Here is a 25686-nt window from a genome sequence, read left to right as displayed (position 1 = left end):
TATAATGAAGGTGCCTTGTGAACCTCCCTGGGGAGAGCATTCCACAAATGGGGAGCCACTGCAGAGAAGGCCCCGTTCTCGTGTTGCCACCCTCCATACCTCTGGCGGAGGAGGCACACAAAAGAGCTGTAGTTCTGCAACGCTGGGAGAAGCAAGTGTTTCCCCACCTACGGAAAAACACAGATTCCACCACCCCCCTTTCTATTTAAAAATGAGCAAATGTGAATGATGGATAGATAGATCTTGCGGCGAAAAGGCTGCCGTCTTCTCACAATAAACAAGCAATCGTCACACCCAACATATTTAACTCCCAGACGAGCAAAAACGGAACCCCCGTCAAAATGTTTGCTGCTTTTGAGTCCAGTCTGCCTGAAGAAAGACAACCTACACGTCGTTATGTTTGTATAAAAGATATTTACTTCAATTATCACACCTAGGGTGCTAGTGAATTATAATAATACATCATGTGAGTTTCGTACAGTGATATTGCTTCTCCATATCATATAGGGACTGTTGTACAGTGCTGAGAACAGAACATTGTATGGCGGGCCCAAGACAGGAAGGAAATGCCGCCCCCCCTAACGGAGGGAGGCCCCCCCCACTCCGTCACAGCCAGCCATATAAAACTTTTTTTTTCTTTAATAAACTTCTGAACAAGAAATAAAATGTTACAAAAGATGAAATCACAGCAACACAACGTGGGGCTTCTCAAAGCTACTTGTACAAAAAAAAAGAAGACACTTTTTTTGGTCAATTGGGTCTTTGTGAGGATATTTCATTAAAATCTGTGATTGTGAATATAAGAAATGAGCGTCTAAAAACATCTAAGACTTAGTGCGTTACAGGAAAATAATAATAATAATAATATAATATTTATATATATATATATAAAATACTGCTAAAAATGTCGGACACCACAAGTACACGGGGGTAAAATGGAGCTTATCATCAATTTTTTTTTAAAAAAAGAAAATATTCTCAGGAAAAAAAATACACCTTTTTTTTTGTTTCGAGTTCATTTTGTGCTGTGTTAGTAGTCAGGGCAAGTCCAAAGGTTAGCCCGATAAAATGGCAAGTAGTTATTGCACAAATGCAAAAAATAAAAACAAAAAATAAAATCTTCAGAGCGCATGACCCGCTGGAAGGTCTCCTGTGCAAGTCCCCAGGTTTCAATGGGACGTGCACACAAGCCTCTTGAGGCGGATCGTGGCCTTGACTTAAAATTATATATATATATATATGTGAAAAGGGACTTCGGGGAAGCAAACAAACAAACAAAAAATTAGGTTGCCATTTACTTTGGATTTAAAACGTCCAAATTCGCACACATGACATTCTCAGAGTGTTGTCCACAGAGCAGAACACACAGTGCCTTTTGGGCAGGGAGGGGTGGGGTGGGGGGGGAGAGCGGCAGAAAACGGCTTTCGACATTGGAAATGCATAGACTATTTGGAGAAGAAAGAATAACAATTTAAAGGGGGGGGGGGGGAGACACACCTTTACCAAAAGCTCATTATTTTAAAAGTAGACCTTCCTTACCCCACCCGTCACCAGTCCAAACTAGCGCAAGAAAATAAAAAATAAAAAAGGAAGGGGGAAGTGGTTGGGTTTGGCTGGGGGCACGATCCACCAGGACCTCCTCCTTGCTCTCCAGAAGTTAACCAGACATGTTCCCACATGACTCCTGTTCATTTTGATCCTGTGCAGTTGGCTCATGCCCAAAGACCCTTCAAGGGGGCTGCTTGCTCCCAGAGAGGTGTTGCACCAATTTGCTTCGCAGACTCCGAGGAAGGGCAGGGGTGGCATTCAGGGCTTGTCCTACTCAAAGTAGACCCACCAAAGTGAATGGATGTGAGTAACTTTATCGTTTGGCAAGCTCAAAGGGTCTACTCTGAACAGGACCTAGTTGAATACAACCCCAGGGCTCCCTGGAATCACCTCACGGGTTTGCTAAATGAGTGGCAAGCCTTCTTCTGCACAGTAACGGGGTTTTTAAAAACAAAAAAGGCAACTTTCCCCCCTTCATTTTCTTTGTTTCTGCATAAGCTGCTGCCTCTCGTATTACCTCCTCAAAGAACAGTTGCACGCCATACCACTCAACTGTGTTCATCATTACAAATGGGCAGAGAAAGAATCCATAGCTGTCAACTTTTCCCTTTTCTTGCGAGGAATCCTATTCGAAAGAAGGGAATTTCCTTTTAAAAAAGGGAAACGTTGACAGCTATGAAAGAATCCCCCTCAGACCTGGACCAATTAGGCAGGGTGGTGCAACACCACAAAATGTACAATTATTTACTGTCTCCTTGTATTTTGACCACCATCAAGTGAGGGAGGTGGGGGAGTGAGAGAAGAGAGGCAACATTTGGATTTTTGCCTCAGGCCCCAAAACTTATTGGGCCTTTCTGGCCTCTGTGGGTGGGGTCTCCTGTTCTCATCCCCACTCCCTCACCTGAAAAGCCCAGAGAATCAATTTCTAGACAAACCCAAAAGCAGGTTGAGATGCAAAGTTGACAGCTGCATGGCTCACGCCATCCTTAACCCTCGCCTGAAAGTTTTCAAACGGAGCACATGTATAGTCATCTCTATTCCACGCCAAGCTGCTTTTCAGCCTACTTCTGGAGAGTTATTATGGCACATGGGGCCTGGTGCAGAGGCAATGGAAGGAGCAGAAGTTTCTTTTAAACTCTCCCCCCTCCAAAAAACAAAACCACACCCCTAGGGCGAGACGTCACTCACAGCATCACCAAAGTCAACACGCTCCGCGCTGCCAGATGTTAGCATGCGATGGGTATTCTCACATAGCAGAAACAGACCTTGCCATTTTAAATTTGGAAAAGACGCACTCAGGTGAAAGAGGAACCTTGCTGAGGAAAGCAGTCTCTCGGCTGAAAATACTTTGCTAGAAACGGCGATGAACTTTGGGAACAGCAAAAAATGCCTCTTCACGGACCCATTCCACAGACTCAAGGAGGCTCAGAGCGCTTTGTGCATTTGCTTCATTCCTTGCCCCCCCGCCCAAAGCTGCGTCCTTCTAAACTATCAAAAGCAGAAGATCTTTAAATTAAAAACGATTTTATACACATTTACAAAGTATCCAGAATATACAAAGGAATGATATGAGTCTTGGCTGACCACCTGAGGTGCAAGTCGAGCCGCGCAGCCACTCGCTTGGGGCAACGTTGCACGCACGAATCATGCAACTGTGTACACTTGGGACAGATATGTGAGCATGGCCGTTGCAGTTTTATGCAGGAAGCTCTGGAAAGCACTTTGGGAAATAATAATAATCTCATTACATGTAGGAAAGGCTCAATGTTTGTGCGAGTTTTCGGGATGAAACAAAAGATACGATATGCTCGTGGTGCAGTTGATTAACAGAACCACTTCACAGATAAGTGCTGCTGCTGCTGCTGATGACTAAAGAGGCAGAAAAGCAGATGTTTTTCATTTGTTTTTAACAAGTCCCAGTTAAACTGGAATGAACTTATTGTTAAGTCCCTTTTCCCAAGAGACTAAGAACGAGATGCTTCAGTGCCTTTAAAGGTTGCATAAGACAGGTCGGGTATCGAAGTGGGTGGGGTGGGATGTTTGAGCCACTAAGTGCCTAGCAGATAACTTGCATGATTGTGTCTATCAGGTAGAATAATAGAACTGCAGAGTTGGAAGGGACCCTGAGGGCCATCTAGTCCAACCCCCTGCAAAGTCGTAACTTTGTCTATCCTGTCATAGCTAGGCTGTGCAAAAGGGCTGCCACAGAAGTACAATTTGGCAGGGAATGTCCGCAACACATGTCTGCTCCCCAAATGGAGGCAGAGCTATGTAAAATTGAAATTTGGTAATTACCACTTCAACAGGATGTAGTTAATGGTCTTCAAATCCATTGATGACCAGCTTGGAGGAGTGTTTTGCAGTCACAAATTCAAGAGGACAGATGATTACGATGCTTTACCAAAGGAAAACAAAATCGTGGCATGCAAGCAACCACGTGGCAAACCTTTCCTGTGTGTATCATTGTGCCAAGGAACGAGGCAAATCTATCCACACCTGTAAACGCCTAATAATTTTAAAAGCGGAGTGCAAAAAATTCTCCCTCGTTGCTTGGTAGGACAACCACCTTACCAAGTGGTTACTTTGCAAACTGTGGGACATAACTAGTGCTGGTGCCTGGCTATTTCGCACTGTAGGCAAGGTTATTTTGTGCCACAGGCAAAGTAAACAATTTGCATTGCCCTCCCAAAATTAACTTGCAATTTTCAAAAGCAGGTGTCTTGTAGAAATGACATTCTTGAAAGATTACCAGAAATTTTAAGAGATCACAAAAACTAATCTGTATAAAGCTGTGCTCCTCAAAGGTCAGTACTGTGTCCCTCTGAGTAGTTGGCCTAATGAGAGTACCAGCCTTTTTGTAACCACTTGGTAAACGGTCATATACTCAGTGTTCCTAATACGATGCCACAATTCCACCTGTAATTTCACCAATTATGGATGCCACAATTCCATCAAAGAGGCCACTGCCAGACTCTTCAAAGACAGAGGAGCTCATATTTGCTCACTTAACACGTTCCATACAGGTTAGCTCCCTACAAACAAATATTTCTTATTGCACAAAGATTTAATGCATGCTATTAAGTGCTTTAGAAAAATTAGTGCCCCAACAACCCAGATTTCTGCATTTTTCTTAATGGATCCTGAGTAGATAGGTATTCTCTGATATGTGCTGAAATCCAAATCTGTATAATCTAGACTGAGAATGTGTAAGAGTTATGCTTGTTAAATTGTTAAAAACTGGGGGTGGGGTGGGGGAATATAATAAAAAAAGGAAAGGAAAGGAATCCAAATCACTGGTTAGTTTCAGGTTAGAAGAAGCTAACAAATGCAAGTTTGTGAAAGATGTAAATGACAGCAGAATTTAGGACTTTGGACAAAGGAAACAAATCGCAAAGCAAAACAAACTTTCATCTAAATCTCCTAAATAAAGCTCAATATATCTGAGAATTATAAAACAGTGTGTGTGAATAACCATTGCCCTTCTCTAGTAAACTTGGTTACTTAAATATAGCAAGCAACTTTAAAAATGGGAAATACACAATCCAAATTTATTTTTTGAGGGGGCACGCTTTCATTTTTCTCCATCATAATAGACCACTAAACGAAATGCATTATGATGATTTGCTTTCTTAAAGCCATGAATTTTAAAGCTTATCTCAGCCCTACTGGAATCAAGGAGACACCTTGAACGGCTTGTTGTATGCAGGCTCAGTATTTTGTAAGACCACGCTTGCCTCCACCTTCCAAATCTCTGGAGAGCAGAAACTCACAGGGGATTCCCTCTTTGTTCAGCAAGATGTCCAGCATGGACTCCTCATGTGCACAATTCCAAGAGAGGGGCATCCACACACACACACATTTTGTGTATGTGAAGCTGTCTCCCTCACCAAAGAGACCAGGGGAGCTGGTTCAAGCATGACTTCTGTGTGCGCCCCAGTGCGCAGTGAATCCCTTGCAGGCATGAGTACTTGGTGTGTGCAACTGTGAGGAATAACTGGATCAGGGTGATGGGGTGTTAAAATGATGGGGGAAAGACTGCTATCCTGCACACAGGTGATGCATGCACAGCTACAAGCAGCATGGTGACATGCTAAGGCAGGGAGGGAAAGGTCAGCTTTAACAACCGAGGCCTTAAAATATGCAACCTTTTCCCCTTTGTGGTTACAAAACCCGCATGGCTGCTGGTTATTGCAGAAGGAATCAGCACCCTAAGCGTTCCAGTGTCCATTGGTGACATTTTAAAGCTTGGCCTCCTGTCCGTGCTCTGACATTATCCAGTTGGATGCTGCCAATGCCAGAGGTACAGACGTCCGACATACATAGTAACTTCTGCAGAATATACTTCTAAAACCAAACCCCATAATGCTTATTCCACATGCGTGGCTACAAAGACAACGGGTAAGCAGGCAAATGCGTTTGAATCTTCACTGCATCATTGCTAATCCAGCAAAATTACTGCAAGCTTTAACGACTGTTACTGAACAGTACAATCCTACGCAAGTCTACTCATAAGTAAACCATGCTGACTTCAACAGGGCTTTCTACCAGGTAAATGGGTATAGGATTGCAGCTTAAGGCAGATTTAACTGGAAGCAAGGCTCACTAGACACAGAAGTAACTTTCTGAAGGTAAGAGCTGTTTAATAGTGGAAGACTCCCTTCTGAAGGTGGTGGACTCTCCTTCCTTGGAGGTTGGACGGCCATCTGTCATGGATGCTTTAGTTGAGATTCCTGCATTGCAGGGGGTTGGACAAAATGACCCTCAGGACCCCTTCTAACTCGACGTTTCTATGATTTCTGAGTAAGCATGCACAGCACCAAAAGGCTTTTGCTACTGATACGAGTGGCAGCTTTTGTTTAATTGTGTTATCTCCAAAAAGCACCTGTAACATGCCAATTGATGTAACTGATTAAAAAGGCAGGTGGTTAATCTAGCATATGGGTATGGGACCAGTGGCCATGCAGATGTTCGTGGACTCCAACTGACATCATGGGCAATGGTGATGGGAGTTGAGAGTCTAGGAACATCTCGCAGGTTCCCCACCTTGCCAGCCCTAGAAATTGCACAGAGGCTGCAAAGGACAAGGTACCTTAAAAGATGGTGGCACAAGTGGCTGGAAGGCTGCAGGCAACTTCACATGCTCATATAAGAAAATGCACGCCACCACACTGCAAATTAAAGGTGCCCCCAAGCACTTGTGTTTATTTCAGCAGTTTCTTAACGGAGTGGAAAATGAAGATGGGCAGTCCTGACAAGAATTGGGCTGGCCCTTACCAAAGATATATGCCCTGTTCTTCACAATTATATCCTGATTTTGCTATGCACAGGTTGTGCGAAAGCCTCTCTTGCTTGATAAAAAGCACTGCATGTTTTCAAGCTGTTGAAGATACTTATTCAGGCTTCAGCGCTGTGGGCCCAAGAAGTGGAATAGTTTGTGCATGACCAAGTCTAACTGCTGGCCATTCAAGGCTGTTCAAAGACCTACATTTTGGGTAAGTTGCGTTGATCCCAGCCATGTTCATCTGGAATTGTTTGAGGAAGTAGGTTGTATAATGAATCTGTTTTTTAAAAGGTAAGTAAATGGATGAACCTTGCAAAAATGACACGAGTTAGGCAACTTATTCTATATGCACTCAGAAATGATCCATGCAACTAAATACATTATGTTTTCACCAGAGTAACAAGGATAGCAAATTGATTAATGGGTTTAAGTAAATGAATATTTTTGAATTTTACCAATTCATTTCCAATTAAAACAGGATGTCTTGAGTATTTCGGTAATGACTGTTGACCAAAGTTAAGACACGCTATTGCTTTGAAAACTATTTGAAGCATATGTGCTCCGGCTGCTGGCTTCCATGCATGCTTATCAAGGGCCTTTGTGGAAATCTTAATACATAAATGAGAGATGCCCTTGAGCACATGGAGCCCTCATGTGTGGGACTCCCAATATCCTGCTCCTTGCAGTTGTGAAGACTGTGAACTGCATGATACTCAGAGAGTTTGTAGCAGATCCAGGAGTACAGGCTTCCCTTCCATGACTAAAAAAAAATTATATTTTTTGGGTGTGTGTGTCTAGTTTTTAAATGAATTAAACTAATTAATTTCTTCCATTATGAAACTTATTACTTCAACAATTTCAGCCCTAGGTGCTAGCCACTTTTAAGTGTGCTTGTGCAATACTTTTCTAAGATGCAAAGGTCCACAATTAATCTTTACAGTGGGCTGCAATGTCAGTTGTTGGGCTCACAGAGAGCCTTGGGATTCTTCTTCAGTGGAGTGCTAGACTATGCATTCAGATCACAAGTCACGAAAAATAGTGACTCATTGGATCAGACTGACAGACTGCATTTCTGCTCAGAAGCCAGCACTCCTGGGTCCAGTGGGACTTACTCCCAGGTAAGTATTCCACCACAGCCTTTGGGCTTATAGGATGGAGTGGAGTTTACTTAAGTTGCAGCCTCCACCTTCTCATTAGAGAAAGGACAAGAAAGGAAAGCAAACATGCAATGATGAGCAGATTTTTGCATGTCCCCCCTTCTGAGGCTGACATTTGCGCAGAGGGACTGCTTAACGTGCCATGGAAAGCAATAACACCTCAGAAAACAGAAGCAAACATGTAAGGTGGCAACTAAAATATTTAGCATTCTGCGTGGGATGGGAGGAATTTTGGTTTCACTACAAATGGTGGCAAACGGCTACTAGATCAATGCACCAGCAAGTTAATTGCAGTAAAAGGTCCCAGCAATGTACAACTGAGTTATAAAGAACCCAATTTCTTTAAAAGTCCCAACAACTGGGTGTGTGGCTTAAAAACATCACCCCACTACTTTATTTCAACGGATTGTTTCCACGCGATATAATTAAGTGCTTAGTGGTGCCTGAAACATAAGGCACCAGCAATCTGCTAGTCCTGTGGAGGGAATAGAGGTAGCTTTGTCCATTGGTGTTAGGCTGCTCCTCCTCCTCTCATAGCTAACCTTGGAGAGAGAAGACCTCCTGGATGTATCCCGCAGGAAGTTCTAGTCCACAGGAGACTGACTAGGAGAGCTGTTCTCCTGGTACAGGCCTGGCCAGTGTTCACAATGCAGCTGGCCTGGGGCGCATTTAGCACTATCCAGAACACAAGGGGTTGGATGCATAGAACTGCGAGCAGGAGGAGGGAGAGTAGCTAGCGCTGGTCCACAAACCTGGTCTGACTGTTTAAGCAAGTGCTGTGATAGTGTCCACAGCAGTTCCTGAACCCCTTGCTTATGTGCAAACCTGGTTCCGCACTTCTTTGCCTTTCTTGCACCAGGAATCATTCTTTGAGCTGGGGGCACCTACAGGGCATGACACCCATCCGATTCAACCCAGTATGGTTGGCAGTGGCCCTTAGCATCCTCTCACCCGATTCAACCCAGTATGGTTGGCAGTGGCCCTTAGCATCCTCTCACCCTAAGGAGCCTCCCTCACTGTCTTCAAGTTTATATAACCATGAGTAGGATGAGGAGGCCAAATTGGAAATGATAGGTCCTAATAATAAGAATAAAAGCATGCATTGTGGATGTTGACAATTTCTTGCATTTGCTCACAAAGTATCTGAACTCAAGGTGATTCTGCTCCAGGCAGAGTCTCACACAATCCAATACATTTCTTGGAAAGCAAGGGAGTACAGAAATATTTTAGTTCAGCTAACCGGCTTCAACAGGGTACCAAGGGCATCTAAGTGGTCATGGAGGTGACTTAAGGGACATCATCAAGGAGGTGTGAACCCCATTCCACTTGCCATCACTCCCTGGTGCTCAGAAAGGTTCTCAACTGCAGCCCAAGACTCTGAAACAAAACAACTTCCATGGGTGCTTTCCTAAGGATTTTGCCAACTCTAAACTGCCAAAATTTGACAGTATTGGGGGCTTTTGAAATGGAGCATGAGAGACAGAATTGCTGAGTGTCCTCTGACTGCTGCAATGCTAGTAGAGAATACATTTAAAAAAGAAGCAGCTCTCCATGATGTTATTCTGCTAATACTTTTTTCTTTTGATTTGATTAACACTGAAGCTAAGAGTGAGATTTCTTTGCTGTTCAGTTTTTCTTTCAGAAGTCCGCACAAAAAAAGGAGCTGGGAAATCCTTTTAAATTGCAAGGGCATCTATTGCATATTTTTTGAAGCATATTATTCTCTCAACAGCCACACACACAAAAGATAGGAGTGCAACTCTAAGGACCACCTTTCTTATTTTGGAGCTCCTTCGATCTAAAGGTAGGGAGTGGCTTTTAACAAAGATGTATAGTCAAAATGCAACTGGAATGGAGGTTAAAAGTAATTTGTCCTGCAACTGTTCCTCTGGGAGGTTTACTCACTTCTTCATCAGGAGCTGTGTACTGATTAATTTGTCTTTTAAAAATATCCAAGGGTTGTGTTTTAACTCCAGTTTATCAAAATTATCAACCTCAAGTTTAGAAATTTCTAACTTTTATTGCTTGCCAGCTAGCAAGGCATTTAATAAGGTGTTTGCGGAAACGGGCTCTTCCAGGCTTCATCCCAGGCAAATACAGAGAGCTGGACCAGTCTGCACCTCATCTAAGGAGGTGTCAGTAATTAGTGGTCCAACTCTGGCTCTTTGATGATGCGTAGAACCAAAGAGGTACTAAATTTCCCACAACATTCTTCCTGATGTCCTCACACCCCTTATTCGGAACCGCCTTAAGTCAGCTGCCTGCCTGCAAGAATACTATTTCTTGGCTTAAGCTTAAGAGACTGATTCTCTATGAAATTGAATATCAATATACGTATCAAGGCTTTGAGATAAGACCGCTGAAGAAGCCCGGAAAACTACAATGGGAGTGTGCTACCTGCCTACCTGCAAGAAGGCCAGGTATCTTGATCTTTCAGGGCTGCAGGTTAGTGCTCCTCCTCTGAGATAAATTTACTTGCAAATCAGTGCCAGCATGCTTTGGAAACGTGGGTCAATACGACAGTTGACAAATAGTACCAAACATTATGTGAAGGGCTCTGGGTGCGGAATCCGTCCCCCTTTGGTGCTGTGATTAAAGCTACAGTCCAATGCATACTTCCTTGGGAGCAAGTCCAGACCCGGCTCAATACATTGGGTGGTGTGGGAAGAAGGACAAGGTGGTGCACCTCCCAATCTTTCCAAGCACGGAGGTTTTGCCCAGTCAGTTGCATCTTTCTTCAACACTGGCAATGGGGCGGCACCCTCTCATAGAATCATAGAGTTGGAAGGAGACAGCTTTGGAGACACAGGTCAGGTTGCATGGTACACAAAACTTGCTGCTGCCTCTGCTTTCCATCTCCCAGCTTCCACTGCCCAAGATAGTTGCCGCACTCTGTCTAATGGTAGGGCTGGCTCTGGGCCAAGTCACATTGAAGTCAGTGGCGCTTACTTTTGATAAAGCATTCATAGGATCAGCTCATTTCCACAAACTCAGAACCCAAAGCTGCTCTGCCCTCTCTCACTGGGTCTGCTAAAAGCTCCACCACACGCGTGTTATTAAAAGTTGTCTATGCACACAGCGTAGAAATTTCATTTGTGGAAATGAGCAGAGAATTTGGAAGCCAATGCTTTTTGCAAAAGTAGAACTGTGAAGAATTTCATGAGGCCAGTTATACACAGCTCTATTTCTCCAAAAAGCATTTGCAAAGAGGGCTTCATTTGGCCTTTTCCCCCCTACAGGGGTGAGAAAAAATACATTTTCTTAGAAAAACAGCACCCGAGAAAGCCTTCCTTTTAGGTGAATTTCACCCACTTGGAAAGAAAGGGCCATGAAGGCAGTGATGGGTGCTCATTCTCCCCTGCTGGATGCTTCTAGGACTAGCCTTGTTGGCAAACTGGAATTATTCTCAGTAGTGCGATGTGGCTTACTAAGTAGCGTGAGCTGCTGTCTTCACCTTTGGGGCTCCCACGTTGCACAATAATCCATGCAATGCCAGACGAATCATGTCAACCATTCTGGATGGGCTCTGGGCATAGCCTTAGCTCACGTGGAACATTAGCCAAGGCTGCAGACTTACATGAATAGTGCTGCCTTTTCAAGGAAACTTGCCTGCTATAATTGGTATTCTCAACGTAGTTTCCCCCAAGGGCAGGGTTTTCTGTAGCACAGGTTGGAAATGTGCTTCCTCACTGAGCTATGGCCCTTCTGTTAAAATTCACTAGAATATTTTCCCATGGTTTTTTGGGGGGGAGGGGGCTGGGGGCTGGCAGGGAACTACTGCATGGCAGTAAGCTTCAGCCATAAAAAAAATTGCCAGGAGTTTGCTGTAAAAGAAAGTATCGGGGAAAGCGCCTATGCATGAGGTGCTGTACAATACAGAACTACACTTGCTGAAATGTGACCTCTTAATGTAGTTTTTCACCACCGTGACTAACAACTACTGGTTTGTAATCCTTTGCGCTGCAATGAACTTGCCAGCCAGGAGCGGGGCCGTTATGCTAGATTTCCCAAGGCTGAAAACTGGATTGCAAATGGCACACCTCGCCAGGACCCAAATCCAACCAAGCCTAGTTGAGAACTAATTGGAAAAGCCAGCCAAAACCTTCTTGCCAAAGACACAAGAATCAGATTTTGGATGGAGAAGGCCTTGCACAGATGATTCTTTTAGGGGAATCTCTCTACTGAGTCCATGCCAGCCTTTCCCTTCAAAGCCAAAGCAGAAATGATGGAAGGAACCAAAATGACAATACAGTGCCAAATATATACTGAAATCTCAAGCACTTTCCTGCTTCAAATTTGCAGCTGCTGGCAGAGCGGCAACATCTTCTTTGATTTGGCCTAAGAGTGCTTCAGTTCTGTGAATAAGGGTCCCTGCAATGAACCACCTACCCTAAAGCAAGCTTTGCTTCTAGATTTTACACGAGACAGATCTGCTTGGGCCTAGGGAGGAAAAAAGGAAAGAGGTTACACACAATATTTACGATATGCTCCACAGGCACCAGGGTGGGGAGGGGAGGAGAAGCACAGCACATGAAAGACAACCAGAATTCTGTTATTTCAAGGCACTTCAATATTGCTTATCAGGATGGGTGGCAGAACTCTGACTGCTCGGCTAGGGCATGCTCTAAACCACACAAGTAACAACGTTATGGGATGCAGGTTTCCATGGGGAGACATCAAATCATGGGGCCCTGATGGCAGCAAGCATCCTCATATCTATCTGGGAGGGGAGGAAACATCAGAACGGGAGATCTATTGCTGTAAGAAAAGATACAAACATCTGAAGGCAAGAACGGATTCCTTCATCGATTCAGACGCTTGGCCCTGATAAAAGTGAAGATGGGTAAGCTGACAGGAAGATTTGAGAAAGAGAGGCAGATCCTGTTTGGAGAAGCAAGTGGGGAATTCTTACGGCAGAAGCTGAGCAACCCCTTAGTCACGAGTCCCACTCTGATATGCTCACGCAAAATTCCATGCATATGTTAAGAGCCGCTGTACAACGGCCTTCATGTATGTGCCAAGAGCAGAAGGTTTATCTGCTAGGAAAGGGTGATTATGCCTACGTCAAGAATCACCAGCGCTTATTTACTTCTCCAGATTTTCTTCTGGAACAGCTGGGCTTTCTCTGCTGCCCAGATTCTCGTATCAGCCACAATTTTTGCAAATACGTCTCCTCAGATCATGATGGAACAAACCAAGAGCTGTTGGTGGACCTCAAGCTCCAACATTCGGACCCTCAAAACAGTTACGAAATTATAAAATTAACAGCAAGAAGTGGTCAAAGCAAGCCTGCCTTGCAGCCTCCTAGAGCCTTCGTCCTGGGCCATGAAAAGGCATTTTTTTCTTTTAAAGCTACCAAACATTTAAATTTGTGAAGATCTGAACTAAGTGCTGCTGTCAATCCTTGAAAAGAGACTGCAAAATACACAATTGCCTTTTTAAAAAAAAAACACGTGCAAGGAAGGTGGTTTCACATCTTGTAGCCCCTCCCCCCATATCAATTACTAATGAACTTCAAGCATGTTGAGGTGTAATGTTGGGAACACATTTTTAAAACTCAAAATACCTTTCCCCTGCCCCCCTCCCCATATCACAAAGAAAAAATATTAATTAGAACTTAAGAAGCAATGAATGCACCATTAAAGTGTCATCAAAAGATGTTGACCTAAGACAAAGTTTTCCATGATACACAATACGGACCCAAAAAAACGAAAGAAAAGAAAAGAAAAAGTCTGTCAATAATATACAGTATGACAACTACATCTTGTAAATTATACCCAATACTGCCGGCAGTCTATCCCTCTAAAGAATATTTGCCCCCTTTCATCCCTAACAATCAGATAATAAAATACAGCACCTATAAATAAGCAAAAATAATATATATATACCGAAATCGTTCTATCGTTAGTTTTAAAGATATGGCAATAAAGGAGTCTAAATCAGCAAACTTGTAGAAGCCGTAACTGATAAAACAGCTTATTGAAAAAAGGTGGCAGTAATGCACTCTATGCGTGCAAGAAGTACGTAAGAAAATACAGACGTATAAAATTGCACACACACTCACGCACACACTCGGCTTTCCACACGGCTCTATGCTCACGCATATACACATAGACAACAGGAGGCGTCAGAGACAATTTGGAAATTTGATTTTGTACTTTGATCGGCCTTGCAGCTTTTGCAAAACAAAGTGGAAGAGCTGACAATTGCGATGGGCACCATGCTTCTGCGCATGTTTTGGTTAGGTGTTCCGTGGTTTACGTTGCGATTACCGAATGCCACGGGCTCCTCCTGCAAGCCTTTCCTCTTTTTGTTAATGAGGACACCCCCCGCCATAAAAGGATGGTAATAATAATAATAATAATGATAATCCCACAACTGAAACTTAATAGAGAAATCAGTGCTTGCTGTGGGACCACAGCCAGTGATTAACCAATTAGTTAAGGGTGCTGAAAGGTCCTTTTCTATCTTAGTGGGATGTGAGAACCAGAAAGTGCCCAGTGACTGATCTCACCGCCTGCCATCAAGACAGCTCATTGTAAGTCAGGAGTGGGGAACCCATCGCCCTTCAGATGTCGCTGGACTCCGACTCCCATCAGCCCCAGCTGGCATGGTCAATGGACAAGATTGGTGGGAGTTGTAGTCAAACATCAACTGAAGGCTCCCCTCTCATGTTCTAAGTGCTTCTCACTGCAAGATGCACCTCCACTCTTCCCAAAGTGGTATCAGCCAAACGCTTCCATCCTTCTAGTCAACATCACCACCCTGCCAAGGTCCTACGTATAACGTAGGCTCATTATGACACCCACCTGTCTGCAACCAAGTGAGCTAATTTCTTTCAAAAGCTGGTGGTTCTTTTCCCATAGGGCACAAATGACTAATGTAGGCATGTGTGACTAGGCAGGCTGAGGACTTGTAACTGATTTGCAAGGCTGACATGACGCAATTCAAACTGATCCGATCAAGTACCCATTCCAAGCTGTCTCCCACACCTCCTAGAAATGAGGTCTGATCTGCGTGCTCTGTGGTTAGAGGTTAAAAAGCAGATTATAAAATACCTAGATTTCAGATTTTTTTTCAGATTTCTTCCTTTTTCTGTCCTGATTTGGCCTAAAATGGAGTGTATTAAACAAATCCCAGCCCATAAAGAGACCAGAATTGGTTAAAGCTATGAAACGATGTGCACTACAAGTCAATTTTCTATTCCACTTTACAAGAAAAACACTGAAGTCAGCTACCACAAATTAAGATATTTTCCTGATGTGACTTTTCTCTTTTGTTTAAAAAATACGAGGAGTAAATGTGTATTTTTTTTAAATCCCAAGTTTTAAACAATATTCTTTTCTTGAAAATATTTAGGAATTCAAACTAGTGTGTTTAGAGTCGGGTTGACTGTGCAATCTCTTAGTGGCAACTGAACAGCTACAAAAAACCTTTTTTTCTTTTTCTCAAAAAATCTCCCCTTCCATCTTTTTTCGGTTTTCCTGCTTAAAGAAGATAATAGTGTATTATTATCGCTCTGTTTAGCCATTAGATGGCGGATAAAAAGCCCCCCTTTTAAATATGTGGGTTTAATTTTTCTTCTTCTTCTTGTTTGTATATAATATTTTTTTTTTTAGTTTTAAAGCCCACACCAAAGAGGAGGGCAGAAGGCAAAAGCTGTATGAGTTTTTTTTTCTTCCCCAGAAACTGTGGAAAATCACTTTAGGGCAATTAATAGAAACACTTCGGGGTACAAAAAGCTCGACTACACATTTTCAGTTTTCGTCCTTGAAAACACAAACATAAAACTGGGCTGAAACGCTCCTTTCGTTCTCTATATGCACCTTGGCCTATGGCATTTTTGCCCCGTGGCCTGCAGGGCGGTAAGTGCGGGACACAATTAAAACCAGAAGAGGTCCAAGTGTTTTTTTTTTTGTGTGTGTTTTTGTTTTTTTGTGTTTTACTTCCCCAGCTCCTCAGAGTTGGGTGAGCTTAATCTCAAAACTCCCACTCCACGGGCTCCTCTCGACTTGCGGCCTTCTCTAGGCGGTGGATTATGCTGTTCAAATTCGCTGCCTTCTTTTTCCTCAAGCTGTTGTCCCGCGTGTTCTTCGAGCAAACCGCCTCGGAGAAGCCGAACAGGGTCTGGAGGGAGTTGGTGGCTGGCGTGGAGCTGGTACTTGGCACAATGGGAATTTTCTCCACACGTTCCCCTGCGGCCTTGCAGGAGCTCTCCCCTGCAAGGAGCGAGGTGGAGGCAGCTGAGGTAGAGGCATCCTCTTCTGGAGCAGAGTTTGGCGTCGTCTCCAGAGTTTCTCCTGAATGTAGGGAGCCCGGCGGAGAACTCGGACGCGGCGCTCGGAGCCTCCCCTCGTCGTCAGTGTCGTCCAGGCTCTCCGCCCCCAAGTGGAATGTCTCCGTTTTCTCCGAAGATCCGGCGTCTCGCAGTGCCTCTTCCCCTGCATCGAAAGCTGACGCTGCTCGCCCTCCCTGAGACTTTGTGGTTGTGTTGCTGCTGTACTCGTCGGCTTCCAGGCGGCTTCCCGGCTTCCCGTCGGGCGGGCCCTCCGCGTCCACCCCATCACAACTGTCTCCTTCGGAGCTGTGAACTGCCCGGCTGCTTCTGGCTGAAGGAGAGTCGCTGGACCCAGCCTGGCTCTGGCCTCCCGCTTGGATCTCTTCGATAAAGAGCTCTCGGCGAATGCGAGACCTGGGTGGGGAGAGAGAAAGTGTAGGCGAGAGGGGAAGACGGTGTCAAGAGGATCACTGATACGTCAGTAATGTAAGTTCAGGTAATAATAATAATAATAATAATAATAATAATAATAATAATAATAATACAGTGGTACCTTGGGTTAAGAACTTAATTCGTTCTGGAGGTCTGTTCTTAACCTGAAACTGTTCTTAACCTGAAGCATCGCTTTAGCTAATGGGGCCTCCCGCTGCCGCTGCACGATTTCTGTTCTCATCCTGAAGCAACGTTCTTAACCTGAGGTACTATTTCTGGGTTAGAGGAGTCTGTAACCTGAAGTGTATGTAACCTGAAGTGTCTGTAACCCGAGGTACCACTGTAATAATAATTTATTATTCATACCCTACCCATCTTAGTGGGTTTCCCCAGCCACTCTGGGCAGCTCCCAACAGAATATTAAAAACACAACATCAAACATTAAAAACTTCCCTAAACAGGGCTGCCTTCAGACGCCTTCTAAAAGTCAGGTAGTGGTTTATTTCCTTGACATCTGATGGGAGTCGGTACCGAGAAGGCCCTCTGTGTGGTTCCCTGTAACCTCACTTCTCGCAGGGAGGGAACCGCCAGAAGGGCCTTGGAGCTGAACCTCAGTGTCCGGGCAAAACGATGGGGTTAGAGACGCTCCTTCATGAATACAGGGGTGAGACCATTTAGGGCTTCAAAGGTCAGCACCAACGCTTTGAATTGTGCTTGTAAATGTACTGGGAGCCAATGTAGGTCTTGATTACAACACTAATGATCTTTATAACATTTTCCACTCCTCAAGGAACTAAGAATTCAAGAAGAGCCTGCTGGATCAGGCCAATGGCCCATCTAGTCCAGCATCCTGTTCTCACAGTGGCCAAGCAGATGCCCCCAAGGGAACCCCCCAAGCAGGAGCCAAGCACAAGCACTCTTGGAAGCAGGAGGTCCCAGACTCAATCCCTGGCATCTCTAGAGAATCTTCCCTGAAATCCTGGATAGCTGCTGCCAGTCAGTGTAGACAATACTGAGCTAGATGAGACAACGGTCTGACTCTGTATAAGGCAGCTTCCTATGTTGTGTTTATTTTTTTTAAAAAAATCCTTTGAGAGGAATGGTGGGATAGAAACTTTGATACTCCTCCTCCTCCTGCTGCTACTACAACAACAGATTAACCATAATCTCCTACTCATCCCTCTCAAAAAATTCAGTCCCACCTGATTTCAAACTAGAAATATACACAGTGAGATGTTCATATGATGTACAGCTCTAATAAATAGGCACTGGGAGCAAGTGGATTGAGGGTGGCTCCTTTCCACTTCCTCTGCTAAGGAGCTTACCAGGGGCATCTGTTCGGCTAAATTCTGGACCACTAGGCACCACGCCCCCGCAGGTGACATGCCACACCCCTGGGACGCGTGCCAGTCACGCCCCCGCCTGCTCTCTGCCCCCTGGTGCCGGAGCATGAAGCTCCACCACTGGGGGCGTATTTCATAATTGGGATGCCATTGGTGCAGACTGCCAGGCTTCACTCAGTGACAGAACAATCAACAAAGGCTCCCTAGCACGTTACCTGTAATTGTGGAACCAATTAATGACGGTGCTGGTCTTCAAGTTGAGCTGTGTGGCAAGCTCCTCAATGGTTTTTGGTGATGGGTATGGCTTTTGCTGATAGGCTCGCTTCAGAGCTTCTTTCTCTTCTGGGGCCAACACGACTCGCGGCTTCTTTAGCTGATGCTGCGGCTGTGGACTGGCCCCCTGGCTGTAATCGATGCCCGCCGAAGAAGACTCTGAAGGCTGGCTGTCGCTGACCGAGCTGTGCCTTCGTTTCATGTACGCTGAAAGGCAAAAAGGAAACCACAGGGATCATTTTAGGCACAAAGCCAAGCAACTGGGAGAGCCGGCATGTATGAAAGGACAGATTGGTAAGTGTATGGCAGTGTGGGTGCAATGGTTAGAGTGCTGGGCTAGGACCTGGGGTGCCAGGGTTCAAATCTCCACTCAGCCACGGCGCTCGCTGGGCAACCTTGGGCTTTCAGCCTAACATACCTCACTGGGTTGAAATGGACTGAAATTGGAGTGGGGTTGGGGCAGAGAACCATGTATGGCACTTTGAGCTCCTTGGGGGAAAAGTGGGATATAAATGTATTATTAACCATCATAAACCAAAGCCAGGATCAGATTGGCAGAGCACATGGTCACTCTTGCCCTGGCTCTACCGATTTTTGAGATTAAAATGGTGGGCAATTGGGGCCTCTGGGGAGCTGGCTGGCACTGCCCTTTGCTTTGTAGCATGTGCCAATTGGCAACATTGCCCTCGACTGCCTGTCTGCTAGCCAGGGAATGAAGAGAGAAAGGGAGGAGGCAGCAGAAGTCACAGCTAAGTTTATTAAATTACTAAGTAACAACAACATGTGCAGTGCTTCACATACATTTTCTCGTATTCTTTACAGAAATCCAGCAAGTATTGATACCTCTACTTTGGAGGCAGGCGTGTTGAGGTTTTGCCCCCAGGTCACCTGGTGAGTTCTTGGCAGAGGTACAATTTTGCACCTTATACCTCAGGATTCATAGATCCTTTGCTACACCAGTTTTCAATTTCTGCTCAAGGGATGTCAGGTTGCAGACTTGCCCCGGAGCTCCGTAGATCTGGTGTCAGTAAGGGTTGACAGCACTGATGCTAGATGGACCAATGGTCCTAACGTGGTGTAAGGTAACTCATTATAGCCATTTTACAGATGGGTATAGTTGGCAATGCAGCCTGTCCGTGTTGAGTCTCCCACCTGCTCAATAACCTGTACTGTAGGTTATTCCAGGGGTAGCTAATGCGGTGCCCTTCAGATGCTGTGGACCACGTTGTCTACCCCAGGCTTATTTTCAAGTCCCGGTGTTTACGGCAAAGGTAAGACATTGTGTCCAATCTCTAAGCCACTGGGGTAAATAAATTGTATGCTAATTTGTAAGTCAGGATAAACATTCCCAACTAATGATTTTTTTGGGGGGTGGGGAGCAGACAGGAGCTGAGGAAGGTCTGGTTCAGAATGAATCTCCCCCCTGAATGAATATGATTAAACTGATGAAAATTTAAATGGGGGTGGTGGGGAACTAGGCGCTGTGAATGTGCCTGGGCACAGAATAGCAGAGAGGCCAAAGCACTGCAGGTCGAAACAGAAGTGCCAAAGACACTTGAAAAGCTTTTGACAATGTACCTCACCAAAGACTCCTAAGTAAGCTTAGCAGTTAAGGAGTAAGAAGAGAGGTTCTCTTGTGGATCAGGGGCTGATTTAAGCTGCAGCAAGCAAAAAGTAGGAATAATTGGACAGTTCTCTGAATAGAGAGATGTAGAAGCAGAAACACCCCGCCCCCAGGATTGGTATTTTAACTTGTTCATAAACGATCTAGAGGTAGGTGTTAAGTGTTGAGGTGGCTAAGTCTGCTGATGATACTAGATTGTTCAGGGTCATTTAAAAAAATAGATTTTGTAAGAGTTCCAAAAGGACCTCTCCAAACTGTGTGAATGGTTGGTAAAATGGAAAATGCAATTCAACGTAAACAAGTATAAAAATAATTGATGCAATAATTTCACAAATATAATCATGGGGTCCGAACTGGTGGTGATAATTGTGTCTGGTCCGTCATTGCAAGTTCAGACCCCAAGAGCATGTAAGGTGAGAAAGATGGGCATAGCCGCAGGCATAATGGAAATTACCTTTCTTTTCCATGCGTTTCATGTCCATCAACTTCTCCACGTTGTTGGGGTCGTTGAGCCATAGCTGCATGCGAACAAACGGCTCCCGGCCCTTCAAGCTCAGCTTGTGCCAGGGCTTGGGACGTGCCAGCAGATCTGAGACTGAACCTTGTGTTAGCCCCAGGATTGTCTCCCCAAACAGACGCTGACCTGCAAAGAAGCCAAACATCAAGTTGTATTTGTGCCATGGAGAGAGAAGACAATGCGATAGGAGAAGGCAATACAAACACACACATACATGAAAGCAAAAGGGGCCCAATGTCATTAAGGAACAGAACACCATGCCAGTTAAGCCGTTTGGGCTTCTCCTGAAAAGAGAAGTGGCGCAGGACCACCTCTAGGGAGGTGCAAGCAGTTTGTAGGGGGAATCCGCAACTCCTTCAACCCACCGAAAGCTGTTCTACAATTTTAAAAAATCCCAACTACACCATGTCACATTGAAGGTGGGAGCTGGCCACATTTTATATTCCACGTAGAATTCCTGGAATTTACTGAGCCAGCACATCAGGGTGTAGCCTGCAATAAATGTCTTGCCCTGGTGTGCTTGTTTTCTACATTAAGGGAGTGTTCTTTCTGACTCCCATGTCATGATACAGAAAGAGAAAGAAAGAATAATTTGTTTTTGTCAGAGCCTCCGCTTTTGACTCATTTCAGATTGATTCGGTTCTTGAACACGTAAAATAAAAGCCAGAGGATCCAATGACTTCACCACCAAACTTGGTGATGCCTGAAATCCTTTCTGATAATCTTCTCCGTATTGTTTCAATTTTGGTAGATGTGCTGCCGAAGCGAGCATGCCTGAAATCCTTTCTGCCCTTAGGATTCTCAGTCTGGGTGCATTTGAACTTCTGTCCACTGACTGAACACCTGACACTCCTGAGAATAATGGGCTGGTATGCAGATAACATGTACAGGCTTAATTTTTACTTAATGCTAAGCCAAACTATAGCTTAGTGAGATCGAGCAAGCATGTACTCTATGGAGAGCTAAGCTGTAGTTTGGCTTAGTGTTCAGTGTGTGTGAACGCAAGCTCATGGTTTGCCTTGATCTGAACAGCTATGGGCTGCAAACAAGGTGTGTCCTTGGTTTATTGCTAGTGGCTTGTTTGGGGAAGGCAGACCACAGGCCTGAGTTCACAAACAATGCCAGGCCAAACCATGGCAGTGCAGCAACAGGAGGACTAAGATCGTTTGGTCTAGTGTTTTGTATGAACCAAGACAATGTTATTTGTGGTATTATTATTATTTATCACTTATAGAGTGCTCTTCAGGGTAGCTCAGTTGGTACAGCATGAGACACTTAATCTTGGGGTCGTGGGTTTGAGTCCCATGTTGGGCAGAAGATTCCTGTATTGCAGGGGGTGGAATAGATGACCCTTGTGGTACCTCCAGATCTACAATTCTATGATTCTATGTACATGGTGCTTTTTAATCAACCTTAGTTACATGAATGCACGTCTTCTCCCCATACTTTCCCCATCTGCATCCTTACTTGGCTATGGAAGTCTGATAATGACATTTCTTTTTTCTGCTCAAACATCTCCATGACTGCATATGCGAAAGTGTGTCGGGATCAGGACAAAGGGTACCAAAATCCATACCTGGGGTGCTTAAAACTTAGAAGTTGTGAGCAGCTCTTAGGACTCCTATCAAAAAGTAGGACAGAAATCCACCAAATGGCCAGGCTCCAAATATTTAGACCTTGCCTGGGCAAGTGAGAGGTTTAATACTGCCTGCCAATTGGAGGGGTTGATCTTATTTCTTTCTACACCTGAACTCTGAGGCCTGAGCTGTGGCAGTCCCCATAAACTCTAAATAGCTAAGACACAGCCTCGTGGGCATGAGCTTCCTGTTTCAAACTCCAGGGTATCTGAAGAAAATGTTATCCAAAAGAGCTACATCCAAACAAAACTTCCAAGGCCACAAGCGGATGTAAAAGAACAACCAAATTTTCACAAGTTTCTAATTAATCTGGGTGGTCTTGGCTTCCCCTTCAATGCTTTCTAAGCTACCAGGTTTCGGTTTTCAGCTGGGAAAATTAAAGGATTGATTCCCCTGGCTGGGAACACTTCCCACTGTTTAAGGTGAGGACCCTACAGCAGAGATAATGGAAACAGGGAGCAGAAGCAGATTGAAACGATTTCCGACCCGTGTTTCCATCACTGGCTCCTGCCACTCAGAGAACAGCAGATGCTCAAACTGTACTGCAGCTGGACTCCATAACAGCTCCATTCCATTAAGCTAATCAAAACCATTCAATCAATGACCCTAGTGATGCTCACCTTGGAGCCTTCCAAAGAATCTGCTAATAATTTCTCCTGCAAGTGTTTTTAAACTCTCAGTGCAGGTGGACTTCTGCTACTGGCCATGTGGAATTTAGTATGTATCTTCCTTTAGGAAAGATACCTAGTGAACAATTCTCCCTTCTAACCCTGCTTTAAGCTCAAGGCTTAGCTCCAATGCCTGGGAACAATGGCAACCGCCTCTGCCCTTTTGGCAACATGCTAATTATAAAGGCTCTTCATTTCATAATTACTGGGATGCTTCCGTCTACCCTTGTTGGTGATCCCAGGCAAGAGTCTCGAAAGCGGGCAGAGATTACAAGGCACAGCAGAGATAGAAGCACCTCCTCCAATTGCCCATCCCATCCCATCGATGTAATTTGTGCAGCAATCTTTTTTACATGAGAAAAAACCATATTTCCACTTGGAATATGTACCCCTGGCTGGCTGTTTCAGCAACCTATGCCTTATTGACCACAAGGCTTGCTTTTCAAACCCAATAGTAACTACAAATAACCCTTTAGCTGAATCAGACCAAAGGCCTATCCAGCCTGTCACCCTGTTTCCTACAGTGACCTTGGACAAGCCCATAAGCAGGGCACAAGGGCAATAGTCTTCTTCTCCTGCTACTGTTCTGCGGCAACCAATATTCAGTGGTGCTCTGCCTCTGAAATTTAACCATCATAGTCAACTGCTGTAAATTTGGCATATACTGCTAGACCATTGGTCCACCTCTCATCATCCCCTGAACTGATTGACAGCAGCTGTCTCTGGGGTTTCAGACAGGAGTCTTCCCTGGCTCTACCTGGAGATGTTTCTGTATGGATGGTCTTTTCCCTTATCCATCCATGACTTGCTCTAATCTGCAAACAACTTTTTTTCCCATGAAGCGGATTATAAAATGTCCTAAACAAGCCGCTTTCAAAGTTATCTGAGTCAGACATCATCGTTGCACCAGCAAGATCCAAAATATAATTATGTGCTGTGTGAAGAACTTTAGACTGTTCTGAATCTCCTGCCAAGCAATTTCACCAAGTGATCTCCAGTGTCTATTCTTGAGACCACATTCACATACAAAGATAAACCTATTATGATGTGCATAAGCCACATTGATCATAAGACCACAATATCCTATCCCCTCACATGCTGCCAGGATGACAACTTTGGAAGCTCTAAGTTTACTAGACCAGGGCTTTCCATTTCCATTTCATTTGAACTGGGGGATCATGGTTCAACCCTAACTATGGCCAGTTTCAGCTTAAAAACAGATTGGTGTAGTATAAACACAGACAACTGGGAAACACTGGCCTGCGAGCGCTCCAACTGGAGGACAGCCTTGACCAAAGGTGGGCTTTGAAGACTCTTGAACTCAGGACAAAAGGGAGAAACATGCTAAGAGGAAGGCATGCTTATCAAACCCCCACCATGATCAACTCCTACATGGAAACCTATGTCCCCACTGTGGAAGGATGTGTGGATCCAGAATTGGCCTCTACAGTCACTTATGGACTCACTGTTAAAATCGTGTTTATGGAAGACAATTTTACTCAGCTACGAATGATCACCAAAGAAGAAAGAAGAATAAAAAAATTGACTTCAAAGCATGGGAGTTGCTTCTTTAAATTAGTCATAGCAAGTGCAATGTATGATCTACAGTCTCAATGAAGGAGGTAGCTGTGGTTCACAAAAACCGAAAGGAAAAGCTTCTGAAGTCTATCTCAACCATGGGAGAGGAAGAAGCAGAGGACCCTGAGGCTGGCTGCAGCTTTTGCACGTCACAATAAGCCATAGTTTATGGCGCAAATGCAGTCTATATTGGTATTTACCAGCACATCTCCATTGCTTAGAGATGTGGCTACATGTATATGTTATAATTCTGCAGAACTGCTGAAAGTAACATCATCTTCTTGAATAATCTTAAACTCTCATTAAAAAGGGGGCAGAGTCTACAAATACATAGTTAAAAGTGTGTGGGCAAAACCTGCTGAAAACTCAGAAGCTGACTTGGTGGAAAAAAGAACTTTGTGGCTAGAGTGCCCCTTTCAATGTGTATCTAAGTCAGAATAGTGCAGAATAAATTACACAAAATTTAAGTGAAATTGGGCAAAATGTGTTCAATTTGTGTAATTTAGACAGGCTGATCACTTGGCCTTTCCCGATGAAGAGTTTGGTAACTCAACCCAGGAAACAGAGCAAACTCAGCCCCTATGCAGCGGTTAATCAGAATGTGACCTTGTGGCTGCTTAACATACAAGGCAAGAATGACCACACGACACCTGCTCTGCGCTGTCCGCCCCCCCCCCCGTCCCTTGCCAGGCAGTTGAACGACTGAAGTTAAGATAGCACTACTACTGTAAGAATCTAAAATTAGGGATCTCCTACATTTCAGATAATGGCTCTGGAGGCACTGTGAGTCCTGCCACCATGGTTTAAAGCAGCAGCTGACCTAGAGTTTGCTGCTCCTTCCAAATATTTTTTTTCTATTCCTCCCTCTATCCCAGGAGTGGGGAGGATGTTGCCCTCCAGAAGTTGCAGGAGTACAACTCCCATCCATCCCTGACAACAGAGGCCAACCATTTCTGGAGGGCCACTCAGGTTCCCCACCCCTGCTGTGTCCCTTGAAATAAGCTCTGCACCCCACAGGTATTTCTAAAAAGATACTGATGTTTTCACTCAGTGTATCTTTTGTTATTGTTGCTTTCTACATATTTATATTTTTGCTCTTAAACCCTTGCTGTACTCTTTCTTTCTTTCTTTCTTTCTTTCTTTCTTTCTTTCTTTCTTTCTTTCTTTTCATGGTTTTATGATTTTATGGAGCAGACCTCAGCAACAGGAGCATGTTAACATAAACATAACTAATTATAAATCATGCCTGTGAGACATCTGAAAGGACACTTTACTTAAATATAGGAAATCCTGCTTGTGCAGATTCACATAGTACCTGCTAACTATGTCATTGCTGGCATCCAGTTAGCT

General features: G+C 44.4%; 1 protein-coding gene across 8 annotated transcripts in view; it reads right to left on the bottom strand.

Annotated features, from left to right (window-relative positions):
• CUX1 (cut like homeobox 1) overlaps positions 1-25686 on the bottom strand; it is a 259697-nt gene that overhangs the window by 17460 nt on the left and 216551 nt on the right. For 7 of the 8 annotated variants that reach the window (XM_081172847.1, XM_081172850.1, XM_081172849.1 and 4 more), the window contains 3 exons: positions 20391-20579; positions 18255-18519; positions 395-16678 (listed from right to left, as the gene is read on the bottom strand). The exons of the other annotated variant lie outside the window; for it this stretch is intronic. In XM_081172847.1, coding sequence (XP_081028973.1) covers positions 15967-16678; positions 18255-18519; positions 20391-20579 — 1166 coding nt within the window. In that variant the 3' untranslated portion in view covers positions 395-15966. Of the gene's footprint in view, positions 1-394; positions 16679-18254; positions 18520-20390; positions 20580-25686 lie in introns of those variants that run through there. 8 annotated transcript variants of the gene reach the window in all.

Source organism: Podarcis bocagei (assembly GCF_964188305.1).
Source record: "Podarcis bocagei genome assembly, chromosome: 15".
NCBI classification, from domain to species: Eukaryota; Metazoa; Chordata; class Lepidosauria; order Squamata; family Lacertidae; genus Podarcis; species Podarcis bocagei.
The sequence above is the reverse complement of the archived record's forward strand: the minus strand, read 5'-3'. Positions and strand labels throughout refer to the sequence as shown.